Source organism: Cydia fagiglandana, chromosome 5 (genome assembly GCF_963556715.1).
Source record: "Cydia fagiglandana chromosome 5, ilCydFagi1.1, whole genome shotgun sequence".
In the NCBI taxonomy this organism is placed as follows: Eukaryota; Metazoa; Arthropoda; class Insecta; order Lepidoptera; family Tortricidae; genus Cydia; species Cydia fagiglandana.
The window spans coordinates 14,297,379-14,312,005 of NC_085936.1; the positions used below are offsets into that span (position 1 = coordinate 14,297,379).

The 14,627-nt window shown below is 36.7% G+C and overlaps 1 protein-coding gene across 2 annotated transcripts; it reads right to left on the reverse strand.

The window, feature by feature from the left end:
- Positions 1-780: 780 nt before the first annotated feature.
- Positions 781-11,800, reverse strand: LOC134664549 (uncharacterized). 2 transcript variants are annotated; one of them, XM_063521253.1, is made up of 5 exons: positions 11,646-11,800; positions 9,688-10,540; positions 9,273-9,431; positions 5,006-5,161; positions 781-933 (listed from the first exon to the last, which is right to left on the reverse strand). In XM_063521253.1, the coding sequence occupies exons 1-5, from the start codon at positions 11,729-11,731 to the stop codon at positions 823-825; spliced, it is 1,365 nt and encodes a 454-aa protein (XP_063377323.1). In that variant the 5' UTR covers positions 11,732-11,800; the 3' UTR covers positions 781-822. The 2 variants fall into 2 exon arrangements, with proteins under 2 accessions (XP_063377323.1, XP_063377324.1); XM_063521254.1 differs by having other exon boundaries at positions 11,662-11,766.
- Positions 11,801-14,627: the final 2,827 nt, after the last annotated feature.

Below are 14,627 nucleotides of genomic sequence, written 5' to 3' on the forward strand. Positions count from 1 at the left end.
GGCATATTCATTTTGGCTGCCACTGTCACCATACACAACCGGGGATGGGTTACATTCACAATATCTGGTTTATTATAAATATATAAAATAAATAAATATTTTACACAAATTGACTAAGCCCCACGGTAAGCTCAAGAAGGCTTGTGTTGTGGGTACTCAGACAACGATATATATAATATATAAATACTTAAATACTTAGAAAACAACCATGACTCAGGAACAAATATCTGTATAATAATACAAATAAATGCCCTTACCAGGATTCGAACCCGGGACCATCGGCTTCATAGGCAGGGTCACTACCCACTAGGCCAGACCGGTCGTCAAAACTAAACTTTAATAAAACTTATAAACTTTAATAAAATACTTGAATTCATGCCAAACTGTTTATTGCTAGTTTAGGTTGCACGCACTTATTAAACAGGACTCGTGCTTGTTTAAAAAACATCATATAACATTAAAATTCTTTACATGATTTGATATTTTGATACTGCAGAGCATGTTTATAATATTGTACTTGCACACTGGTACAATAGGTACAGTGAGTTATGCCATATCTGATCAAATCACGTTAAACTTTTTAATGTTCCAATGAGTTACAAAAACAAGCACGGAAATGGATTTACAGGGGGCCAAAAGGATACTCACATTAAGCCTTAATTTCCTTTCAGGGCAAAGGTAAAGCTTTTGTAGTTGCAAGAACTTATTCTTAGTTTTAGGGCTAGGCCGAGACCTTATTGACAATATACCTTAATAAGTCCTCTCACGGTAATTAAGTACTTTTTTTATAAATACATACGCCACATCAATGATGCGCCTATATTATTCTTCATCTTGCAACTCTAGACGGACTTCGTACTGCGAACGATACCAGATCCACCAGCCGAGGGCATGCCGTGTCGCTGCCGAAACGATCCAGCAGTAATAACATACCTGGGATCAAAAAAAATATAGTTTCAAAGAAAATTAGGAAACCGTGTGTGAGCTACTTCTTGCTCCGTAGTCCTGCAAGGTGTACTACAATGTAGGGTGGTGTGTGAGCTATATACTACGCCATAGTCCCGCGAGGCGGACTACAAGGTAGGAGTGCGAATGGGGGGCTTTAGTCAATTTGTGTAATAATGTCCTTGATTATGTAATATTTTATTATTTATATTGATAATATCAGCAGGTATTTCATTATATGAATTTGTGTAAAGCAATGCAAATTGATTGTAATTTCGGGGGCTTCTTTTGTTCTTTTTAATGGGAGTAAATGAAATGAAGGAATGCTTAGGAAGTTACACGAAAAGGAGTTAAGATTCATTACAATGAATATTTTCTTACAAAACAGAACAACCAATAAAATTGGACCAATTATTATCATTGTTTTTTTACCTACATTTCAGCTATACGGAAAAATATAAAAGTTTAGGTACTCGTACTTATTCATTTTGAGAGAAGTTTGAGATTGGAGGACATTTGATAAGTATTACAGTTTCAATTAAATGGGAACCTTCATTAACCTATGAAATTGAATAAAACAGATGTCTCTCAATATATCAAGTCTCGTTTGAGTGAACCTAATTTCCTGTATGTCAGGACGTCACTCCTTCCCAATATGGCGTAATCAATACAGATGCTTAAAACACAATGAATCATGACATGGAATTGAATATCTCGAGCCTATTCATATTAATGATGCTGACGAGTGTAATTTTATATCGACGAAAGCTAAAAATATATTTTGCGTATTCGGGTCTTCGTATATTGAAGAGTTGTAAACGTCCTAATGTCCCTAATGCACGACACGCTAATGCTGGAAAAATGACACCCTGCTGTCACCTCTATTATCAATTACTGAAGATGACATGTATCACATGTAGGATGATGACTATACCTACTGGAACAGTGACGCGTATACGGACGTCCATCTTACAACAGACTAATGCTTAGATTAGCAATTCGTTAAAATAAATCAATAAATGTTTCGCAGAGGTATTATAGTGGAACCCGGCCAACAAGCCAGGGCAACAGTTACTGCAGCATACGCAACTTATGAATCCGGGAAAATTAGCAGTGGTGCAAAGATAATTTTCTCGGATTTATAAGTTCAAAAGAGTGGCCACCCTACTCGCCTGATCTAAATCCAATGGATTATAGTTTGCGGTCAATCTTAGACACAAGGGCCTGTGCTACTACTAAATACAAAAGCACTTTCCAAAGAATGGGATAAAATATGCATGGAGGAGCTGCGGCATTTCGTTGAAAATTTCAACAAACGTTTGCGTTTGTGTAGCAATGCGAAAGGAGGTTATTTTGAAGACAATGAATTTTTGATGCATACTTAAAAAAGAGTGTAGTTTTAATTTTTATTTTTCTAGTTACGTAAGTACTTAATAATATAATTAGAAAAAACGTTGTTAACGTGTTTTTGGGCCAACCTGTATAAAGGAGTAGATACTTAATTGTAAATATAGCTACTTACCATGTAATATAAGCGCTTTTTTGTGATGAGTACGATAACTGGGAATATGGCGACTAAACTGAGATATTTTTTTGCAAATTGTCGTCTTTAAAAAGTTGAATAGTTTACCCAAGTCAAATTGAATCCCAGCTTTGTAAAGCTTTTTTACGTGATACCTATATAAATAAATCTTTAAATTGCATTCTCCGGTTTTGCGCACCCACATCACGTGACAACACATACATAAACGTATACAAGCTCAAACATGCTAAAATTAGTTTATACGCAAATATGTTAAGGTAAAATGCTGCATAAAAGATCAGCAAAAGGGTGGCTAGGATTTTGGAAGGTTAAAGTATTGAAGATTACATCTACGTAATAACTTAGCAATAAAGACAAATAATACCTTTACCTGATGTATTTTTATGAGGTACAAAAAGCTTTGTGATTGGTCGTCTAGTTTGGTTAATGGCTAATTTGGTTAATGAATTAAAGTTTTACGTAAATTTATTTTTGCAAGTCGGTGCTTCGTATAGCGGTCTTCATTGTTATTAATAAGTTAATGTAACTTTAGCATGCAATTACTTTTAATGTTACATAGTGTAGATGTTTGTCATTGTAAGTGAATGTACGAGTCTAAATAATTTTTGAGAAATAAACGTCTGAATCGTTAAGTAGAAGTGACAAATAGGGCACGAGTATTGATTGGTGACGCACAAGACGAGTAACAATGCACAATGCACAAGTTTAAATACTTTTAAGTCATATAAAAACTTGAACACTGAATACATTACTACATTGATGACGCAGACGCACTTACTTTGTGTGGCATTACAAATGCTCTTTGCTCTGATTTTATATCGCAGATACTAAAATGACAGTTTGATTGGCTTATATCCTACCCGATCATCTTGACTTTCTATCAGTTTTAAATATATGTAAGTAATAATAGGTTAACAGGTCGTCTGGACACTACTTATTGAAGCATTCCATGAAATAGTCTACCGTTGTCCCGTACAAACGCGAAGTTTCTGAAGATTTAAAGGTATAAGAGTTTCCTTTTCTATGATAAATGGTCAAAAATATGCACAGAAAAATATTCACTTGCTTTAAATACCAAGAAAAAAGTCGCATCACAGGAAATAAAATGCGTTTGTACGGGACAACCCGTGGAATGCTCCATCAATATTCCGACACTTCACCGTGACTTGAGGCGTCACTTTGGTTGTTTATTTTGAATTTATCTGTAGTACTTACACAATAGATTGCGCTATGTAGTGTTTGTAGTTTTACAGGTCGCTATAGAAGTTTCATGAGTTACTACTTACTACTGTTAAAAACAACTTTCAACCAACTTCGCCTGTCGGGAGATCCCTCATCTAATCCTCTTTCACTAATTAAAAATATTTATTATAATAGAAAATAAGTAAAAATTGGTTTCAATAGTTTCCCCCTCACCCTCAGAATTCAGCAACAACAAAAAAAAACGGTGCGATTCGAAAAGTGAATTAGAGATTAACTAGATACGATATAGTAAATATATGTGACGTCCCACGAATAAAGGTACTTTATGGCGGTTGGCGCTTACGATTATTAACGTCGCTCCAATACTATTGCGGCGCTATGCGACGTAAGCGCCAGCCGCCATAAGGTACCTTTTGTCGTGGAATGTCACATAACTTTACTATTTCATATCTAGTGAATCTCTAATTAATTTCCCGAATCGCGGCGCCAGCCGCCATAAGGTACCTTTTGCCGTGGAACGTCACATATCTTTACTATTTCATATCTTTTCCGAATCGAGCCGTAAGGCATCGTATAGCGCCATCCATCAAGTTCGGTTGTTATTTAACATCATAAAATCACAGATAAAATCGTGCTTCATAATTTTATGGAGCACGATTTTATCTGTGATTTTATGATGCCTCTTTTCTTTTACCTACAATCAATAACTATTTGCTAGGTAATTTTATTACATGCTGCTAACTTCTTACCAGCGTTATGCAGGTACGATCATATAGAAGCCAGTGGCCAGGGCGCGACTTGGCTCTCTTGCAACATGAGACCGGTCAGGGGGCCTAGCCAAGGTAACAATCGTTGATAGAAAACGCCAATCGAATTTTAAATTATGTATGGAAATAGTCACGTGAGTTTTAATAACATCTGTCATCCCGATACATTTTCTCTTTCCGTTTGGCGTTGTTCGTTGTTAGACTGAAATCTTGGCTAGGCCCCGTAAAGTATGGACACGAAAAAATCTGATCGTGCATAGTATTGTAAATCTTTTAAATAAATGAGGATTTTCAAGCAGCACTTTTTAAAATGATTTTCGGAAATCATTCAACACACACAATTAAATCGTCGGGTGACAAGCAAAAGTCACTAAGTACTATCAAAAGATTAAAGTAACAATGCACTTTATTGCACTTGTAACACGGTTCATTGTCCAATAATTTCAATGGTGTTAGTTTGTGACTTTTGCTTGTCACCCGACGAAATTATAGTCATAATATGACCAGATTTTTTCGTGTCCATACTTTACATGAGTTGATTACTCACCAAAGTCATGCAGGCGAGCACGAACGTGGACGCCAGCGGCCAGGGGGTGACTTGGCTCTCCTGCGTCATCAGCCCAGCCAGCGTGCGGCCGGACAGCCACGCGGCCAGCACCGCGAGCGGGGACATCAGCATTATGCCGAGACTGTCCACCATGAGCTGGAACAAATAGTCATAAGATAATCTACAAGTTTTAATCTACAAGAAGACCTTCTTCTTCTTCTTTTTCCTCGCGTTATCCCGGCATTTCGCCACGGCTCATGAGAGCCTGGGGTCCGCTTGACAACTAATCCCATGATTTGACGTAGGCACTAGTTTTTACGAAAGCGACTGCCATCTGACCTTCCAACCCAGAGGGAAAACTAGGCCTTATTGGGATTAGTCCGGTTTCCTCACAATGTTTTCCTTCACCGAAAAGCGACTGGCAAATACCAAATGATATTTCGTACATAAGTTACGAAAAACTCATTGGTACGAGCCGGGGTTCGAACCCGCGACCTCCGGATTGAAAGTCGCACGTTCTTACCGCTATGCCACCAGCGCTTTTTCTCCAATCTACAAGAAGACCTACAAGTTTGAAAGAACTGCCTGTTATTCTAAAAGACAAGAGACCTTGCCGCGTAGCCAAAATGCCAATCGCTTACGCTCCGTAGCGATCGAAACGCAACTATCATTGTCGCACTAATATGGAAGAGTGATAGAGAGACACGAAGCGTTTCGTTGTAGAAGCGATAGCGATTGTAACCTTGGCTAGGCCGGCTTGTCAGGCTAGTGTAGTGTAGGCTTTGAATATACCGCCCGTATATAATAAGATTACATATGAATACTTAAAGATGATAATGTAGGTACGTTCGTATACATGTATATACACTGAAAAGAAAGACGCAAACATTTCCAACAGTCGTGTTGATGTTTTGATGTTTCCTAGACTGTATTTTGAATGTAAACTACCTAGCTACTATGTGTAACATTGTGTTGTTTACTCTTGCTGCCAAATTGGACTCTTTCAGTTCGAAAACTCCACCTAAATAAAGAAGTTACTCGTCGAATAGATCACAAACACAATTTGGATCGGTTCATTCCCTAAATTAACCCGACTGGCAATAGCTGGGACTTGGCAAAGTGCCATACGTCCGGTCAATGGTCATCGATAAGGGTAAGCTTTAATTCTGTCACCTAGGCCACGCGTCATTTCAATCGACAACGTCGTTGTTTACGTTTGAAAAGTATGTAGCTGAACAAACAATAATGGCGGCTGGCGCTTACGCTATTATTAACGTCGCTCCGATATTCATCCGGAGCAATGGTGCCTTTTACCGTGGAACGTCACATGTCTTTACTATTTCATATCTAGTGAATCTCTAATTCATTTCCCGAATCACGCCGTTAGTCTCTAATATTATTTGTGACATTTTTTAAGGTTTGTCGTGTGTGAGCTACACGATTATTGAAATTAAAGAGCTGAAAATTAGTTGTTTGATTATTGATTATTTTTTTAGAAACAAAAGTGGAAGTGCATCTACAAATTTTGCTGGTCAACGGTAAAAATATGGGTGTAGAAATCATTTCAAAAATATGTCCCATAACTCTTATGTCAGTGAATTAAGAACTATGGGACATATTTTTGAGTAAGTTGTCTACACCCATATTTTTACCGTTGACTGTACAAAATCACGAAGACGTCACAATATGTTTTTCTAGCTACGCACGAAATTACGAAAAAAGGTTTTATTGAATATAAAGGTCCCTCGTTAATTCGTCATACAAACGGGCCGATACTCGCCGGTAGGCGTTATTATATCACAATGTTCCTAATCTTGATCTAGATGTGAGTAAAGCGTTTATTATACGCAATAAGGCGCAGGTGTTAATTCGTTTTCAATTATTGCTGTATTCGTACAAAGTAGATTATAAAAGAGTAGGGTTACATACTAATAAAAATGCTTTTCTCACTAGTCAAACAACAAATTATCATGGAAACATATAAAGCTGTATCTAAGATTAATTAAAATATACTTGTGCGATAGGGGAAACTGATTTTTTTTTGAAACAACAAATATTTTTTACACATAGCGAATAGAATAAATATGTATGCTGACCTCAAGGACGAAGCCTTGCACAAAATAAAATACGAAATAATTTCATACTAAACTCTTAATTACGTGACTTGAACGTTCCTAATAGCAATATCGGGCTTCTTACTAATGAGTAGAATCCGTCAACCTGTCACTTCGACTAACCACCTCTCATTATTTTGAGACGTTTGAGGTCAATAACCTAATATTTGCACGAGAAATGTTATTTTACAGCCATCTTCATTTATACAGTATGTGTCTGACCATGGGGCTTTAATTCCAGGGCTTGATTTTACTCGCTAAACTGAGCTACTTTTACTATGGGACCAACCCTAAAATCGGGGAAATTTTTTTGGCTTTTCCATAGAAAACGTTGACATCTGATCAGCCAAAATGTATGAAAAAGTAAAAAAAAAATCGGGTTTTCGGGGTTGGTGCCATAATAAAAGTAGCTCAGTTTAGCGCGTAGAATCGAGCCCTGGATTTAAAGCCCCATGGTCAGTAACAGCCTGTAGAATAATTTTGCAGGTTCCATCGCCCACGCAGTTAACTGTACATCGGTGGACCTTCTGCCTTTTGTAATAAGGTCCAGTTAGGAGTGGTTGCTGTTTGTACTTAACGGAAATGTCTCTCATCTTCACAACTGTGATGTTGTAATACATAAGCACAAGTAAAAGGGACTTATTGGTACTTGGCTGTCATTGATTTACTTCGTTAGGCGCTTAACTGAATTTGAAATTAAAATTCATAATATTAAGCCCCGCATTAAATAATAACGAGACTCTTTGACATGTTACCTAGCGGAACAGTTGTTACTGTTTAGCGTTCTGGCTCAAGAACCGCAGGTGTTTTAAACCCTTATCTTGGCAAGGCTCAATATATTTTAAATATGACACACACAACATTTTTGTTTTTGGTAAGCATAAAAATTAAGAAATAATCTAGGATTTTCCAGTTTTGGAAAATCAACTGTATCATATTTGATACAATGCTAATCCCTCGACAAACTAGTTGCCTTCTTATCACAAGAAAAATGTGGATTTTAATAAAAAATAAAACTTGTAAAGCAACAGAAATCATTTTTATTGTTAGTAAAACGCAATATCTATTACCTAAAAAAAAATCTAAGATCAACAACTAAATAATATGATAGTTTATTTGACATATTTCAGATATGTTTTGCAACCACAAGTGGGCGTAGTTTAGGGTAAAAGATCCAATCCACAAAAATCTGTTAGTAAAATTTGAACTTTCTGTCAAAGGGAAAAGTCATTCATTTAAATGAAAAATTTTAGAGGATGGATCTTTTACGCTAAACTACGTCCAAGTATAAACAATTAAAATAAATCATGTACTTACTTAAACCTATTTTGGCGACAACTTGTCAATGTATTAAATGTAAAATAATCCATTTCACATGAGTTCTTGGCAATGTATCTAATATGATACATAACAGTATTATGTAAAGATTCTGTGTATTACTTGTTTATAAATACGACCACTATGCAACTCTTAATATAATAACAGATAGACAATGCATTGAAATTATGGACAATGCGGATTACGCAAAAATATTTACAGTACGAAACGACACCCGTTGATTCCGCGGCGCAATGTTGTTAGTGTAACCAACTCAACTGTTAGTCGGATACCTTTCCTTGTAAGTAATTTATAATTTATAATTACACTTGTGTGAATTCTGTTTTGCTATTGTAAAGGAGACTCGATATATTATAGCATAATTATGTTATTAGGTATAAAGTGAACCTGCTAGATTTTTTAATGTTCCGTGTGTCACGGGTGTTACAATGCCAATATATGGGTTAAGAGTGCTTTCACTGAAAGCCTTTCAGCTTTTCGATGCGTACGCATCTTCATACTAACGAGCGATTTTTCATACATAAAATGCGGCTCGATGCTGATTCAACCCTTAACTCACGGTAACGGTGCACGCGGGTGTGGTACTTCGTAAAAAAATAAAAAGTTGATCGAACAGACAGCACAAGCATAAGGTGTTGGAGGTGCAAGCTTAGTTAGTCAAATGCCCTAGCCTTTTAATTGCAATTACTAGAGAATTCGGTACGGGTACCGTCGTGGTCGGGTGATCCGATTTCGGTCTTGGCCACCGGAGGGCTTGGTCACTTTTTCCTTAATATAACGTCTATTTCCGTTAATAATAAGTCTCCAGTTTTTACCTGTTTAGCGTTCTGGCTCAAGAACCACATGACGAGCGCTTTAAGCACTCCATAGCGGTGCACGCGGCGCGTATGGTACCGTGTCCCACAGAGCTCGCAGCGCGACTTGCCGGACTCAGTCAGCCACCGCTCTAGACACCGCACGTGGACGCGTCCCACCTAGTAAGGACATTTGGTTATTAAGTGAAAAATCTAAAACAGTTTTCGACATCTGAATTATTTGGGTTTAGCTTAACCTATTTCAATGAGATGGCGTTGGAATTACAATAACAAGATATTTATGGCGAGTAGGCAAAAACCTCCTCTATCATCATAACAGTTCGATGATACTATAATATTGATTTGTCATCCAACCCTGTTAATACGTAATATTTAATATAAAATACTATAATGTAAAATGATAATCTGTACTAACCGTGCCCCGGCAATTGCAGGCTGACACCAGCCTCCCAAGCTCCGGAGATAAACAATCCCCACTGTGACAGATTCTACACATATCGTCCAACGAATGATCGCTCTGCTGTTCCAACTCTAACATCTCTATTTCCGCCGTATTCACAGTATAAACTTGGATTTCTTGGAGCCAATCTCGTGTTTCTTGCGCCCAGTCTATCACGTTTGTCCCCACTGTCTCCATACATGAATCTATACCAACGTCTGCACTAGTCCCAATATCTACTATTTTATGAATTTCCGTACTAGGGGTGTTGAAAACATATATTCTATGGTTTGGACTGCGAATTTTTGCTCGATGTGAATGACGTTGCTCCCGACGACCTCTATCCATTGTCTCTCGTTTAGATGAGTGTGGAGACGATTCTGGTGTAGGTTGTGACGATTCTAAGGACGCAGAGTCTGTGGCAGTCTGGGGTTTGGCAGGACTTAAGTCAACTGAGTTATATATTTCTGTATTTGGTGTATCTAAGACAACCAAACTATATTTGGGACTACGGACTCTTGCTCGTGGCTGATGTGTCGGCTCCCTTCGGCTTTTATTTGTTGTCCCCTGTTTAGATGGGGCTGGCGTCAACTGCGGCGTAGGTTGCTTTGATGCTACTGATCCGTTGTGTGTAGATGTGCTTAGGCTATTGAGTTTGATTGTACTGGAGTCAACGGGGTCAAGATTGTTCTCTTTTTTTACTATTGAAGAGGTCGAACAGTTATCACATTCTAACACGACCGTCATGGGTTCTATTGCTACTGAGCGGTTTTGTAGACCTTTGTTTGTTGTTTTATTATTTTTCAGTGAGGAAATTGAAGATGAATTGCTGAAACAAAATAAATACTTACATATATCTTTAGGAGAATTCCACGGGCTGTCCCGTACAAACGTATTTTATTTCATGTATTACAACTTTTTAATCGGCATTTAAAGTCGACGGTTATTTGTGCATATTTCTGAACATTTGATACAAAAACAAACTCCTAAACCTACAAATCTTCAGAAAATTCGCATTTGTACGGGACAACGGTAGACAATATCATGGAATCCTTTAACGGTTTAGACTACGAAATGTCTATTGATGTTAGGATTTGAAAAGTTGAATATTCTTCAAATGCTGTAAAGATTTACATAAATGATTTTCTTAAACTTATTCCGACGTCTCTGGAGGTAGGCAGTCATTGATACGATAAAACGTTTTACTTGTCGCCTCAGCGAAAATGCGGCGACATTTCACTAGTTAAAACTTCGCTTGCTCGGTGATTAATATTAGCACGAGAAGTTAAACAACAAGGTTGCCCCCTTGATAAATAAATACGAGTAACTATTCTAGCGGAAGCTCATATGGCTTTCCTAACATGATCGAAATAATTTTGCCGAGAATGAACAAGTCAGACAGTATCAAACATCGCAATTATTGGAATATTCTCATGTTTCCAATTTGTTCCCCAGTAAATTAAGGTAATCAAAATTTTGCTGTTAACCCTTTTCCAAGCTTAGCATGAAGCTATTACGCATGCAATCTAAGCTCTTGATTTGAAACTAGGATCGTGAGCGTTGTTCATTGACAATCAGTTAAAATTGGTACCTATTCGAATTAGATTAAGGGCAGAAGGGAGGGAGGAGAATAACAAATACAGTTGATGGTTTGGCCAACGTCGCAGATGCTTTAACGGTCACAGATGGCATGGTGCCATCGACCCCCCCGACAAATAAAAAGCAGAAACATTCGTTCATTGAACAGCCGAAATAACTTCCTTAATAAGCTGTATGAAGTAGTTCCCTTTATACTTTTACAAACAGGTATGTGAACCACTGAGCCAACCAATTACCCTTAATAAAACAGCTTTAAGATCCTAATTTTATTGACAGTAGCAAAGCCGTAGGTACTATTAAAACTATCGTACCCCGGACCAATCTCTGCAGCGTACTTATTTGTGTTTGTACCTCCCTTGGACAGGTTTTTTCGTGCCACTTCATTCTGAACTGAAAATTTTCTTCGTCTTGAGTTTGGCATTTTACAAAATTTTTTTTTGGTTATTTAAAGAAAATTATAAAAATTGTTTGACGGACATGTTTTATTGATTAAGTACCAAATTTTGACACTTATTCTTTTATTCTATTAATCATAAATTAGACTTTTATTATCTACCAGTAACTACCATTCATTTGATTATGCGCTTAGGTTCAATTAGGTTGCTTGCAATAAGTTTGTCAAATAAAGATGTTTTGAGACAACCTTTAGCACAGATCGACCTAGCCCCTAAATTGCTTCCAGAATCTCGCGAACTAAATTGACAAGTCAATGTCCATAAATGATACCAGTGCTGTTCATATCGATATTATCAAAAAAGTTTGAATTAGAAAATATCGTGAGAATTCACCGATAGGGGCGCTACTATTGCGCGGTCAAATATAACTTTAAGTAATTTTACAAATATCACTTGATATTTTGAAAATTGTGCCATAGAGACAAGGACATCGGAGAAACGTATTGTAATTAAATAAATTATTTTATTTATTTGGTTTTATTGGTTAGGAAAACTTAGGTACAGCTAGAGTAACAAGTTAGGTGATAATTATAGAAACTGTGAGTTTGGCTCAAAATACAAATAAGGCCAGTCCAGACTGGGAAATATTTCGTACAATCTGATTAATTTCTCATTTATTATTGTGTGGTGTGGACGCAAAAATAAAATCGTCTCGGTGATCCCTATTGCTTCGATTGTAAAGCCTGACAACAGTTTATTTGACCCTCGCCATTGTGCGGATTTTCAATGGTACTAATTTCTTTTACTGGCAACAAGTACTCTTTGACAACGAACGTTGGATGTCATCGAATGTCACCGTTGTAAACAAACGGAAAATATCTACGAATATATTCAAATATAAACGGTTTTATTACAAAAAAGCCAAAAAAAATTACCAAAGATGCGAAAAAATTGTAGTGCATGCAATCAAATACTTACAGCTTAAAAAAGACGAAGGATTTCATAGCATTCTAACAAACAATGTTTTAAAGTTGGTTGTTGACATGATCGGTATTGACATTTTATAGTGCGGTTTTATTGAACTCGTTAGTTGTTTGGTTTAAACTTTAATATTTCATTTAAGGTTTATTTAGATCGACGATAAAAATCCTATAATCGAATTGGAGACTGAACGTTTTATAATCGAGGTTGGTGGTCCTGAAAGCGGCACAACATCTAATGAAAATCAGACTTCGTTAGAGTCAGAAAACGAGGAATATATAAATATTGAATATTTAGTATCAGATTTTGACGAATATGTAAATTGAAAGGACCGAATTCTCTGTAAGCAATGTTTTGACATTATACGAGTATCAACATGAAGCCAATGCCCACTACCCCGACTATACATGACGTACGCACATTATTGCCATACGTAAGCTAATTTGCAGCGACACTATCTCAGGGTTAAATAAACTGTTGTCAGGCTTTAACTGGACATTCTAGTTAACAATTAGGTCAGAATTTCAATAATTCTGGATCAGTCTCATCTACCGGCCACATGTACACAATATTTATGGTGACAATCGAGATCTTAAAATAAACACGCCTGCATACCTACTAACATTGAAATTAATTTCGCATCCGCACCTCCTGATTTGAGTGGTAACGTCACAATCTTACAATCGAATTAACCACTTTTCTCGTCATTTATTTACATAAATCAAAATCGTTTGTGACCCATTTATAATTATCACATGGGCAGTAAGTGCAATAATATCTTACTTATCGACATCATTTTATCGACACATACTCGTGACTATTTTTTCCATAGACTTATAATATATAAAGACGGTGTCTCAGCGAGCTGTCACTGTTGCCACTTTTGTTTAGTGTACGATTAACAATGAGGCCCACGTTGCTGTAGCCATGTCGATAAAGTCATATCGATAAACTATCGACATTTCTTGCAATTTTAATTTTACTTCAAAGGCTTAACGATACTTAAAATGACCAAAAACGCTTTTATTCTTTGTTGTGGTTGTGGGATCACAATTTTATAGTCACGCCCCAGCAGGGAACCAAGGGAAAGTTCAGATATTTAATTAAAATACATAAATACCTCCTAAAATAGGTGTTCCGCAATAATTGAATTATATTATTATATTATAATATATTCATTATCCATTAGCATTTCAATTATGTTTATGTTTAACGAAGATATTGAAGCTTCAATTAATCGCTATTTAGTTCCGCTGTGTAGCGTTTATCGATATATAACATGATTAAAATCGACTTTTGACATCCCTAAAAGAGCACACATATACGCTTTTACGCACACATACACAGCCTGGGCGCATCAAGAAAGGCAACACTTGATTTGAAGTCCACCTTGTCAACAGTATGGTTGTCCTTTTTTGACAAACGGCATTTTAAAAGAGCGAGGTGAGAGAAATGATACTAGTTGCTGCGTCGTGAAAGAGAACAGAAAACGTTGGGCCCTTGATTTTTTCTTTGCTATTCCTGGTATCTTTTTAGCTGTCAATCTAATGCCAATTTAGTTAGCGAGATTCTCGAGGCGACCTAAAAATACATGTTGTAGATTAGAACAAAAATATACACAGGACAAAAATAGAACAAATTGCTAAGAATGCAATATTACGCCGAAACATAATGAAATTTCTGGAAATGGGCACATGGACGAGAACAATATTACTAAACGTTATTCGGGTAGATAATAGTGCTACTTACAACATTTATGTACATTTGGCATATTTGGTATATTAAAGCCTGACAACAGTTTTTGGGCAAAATCATCCTCCAAAAAGTAGGACATAAAATATTCAGCAAACTTTACCAATTCTTCTCCCTACTACTTTTATTGATAATAACTAAAGGTATAGATAATTTCAAAGGTCAAGTAAATGTTATCGAGAACTAGAA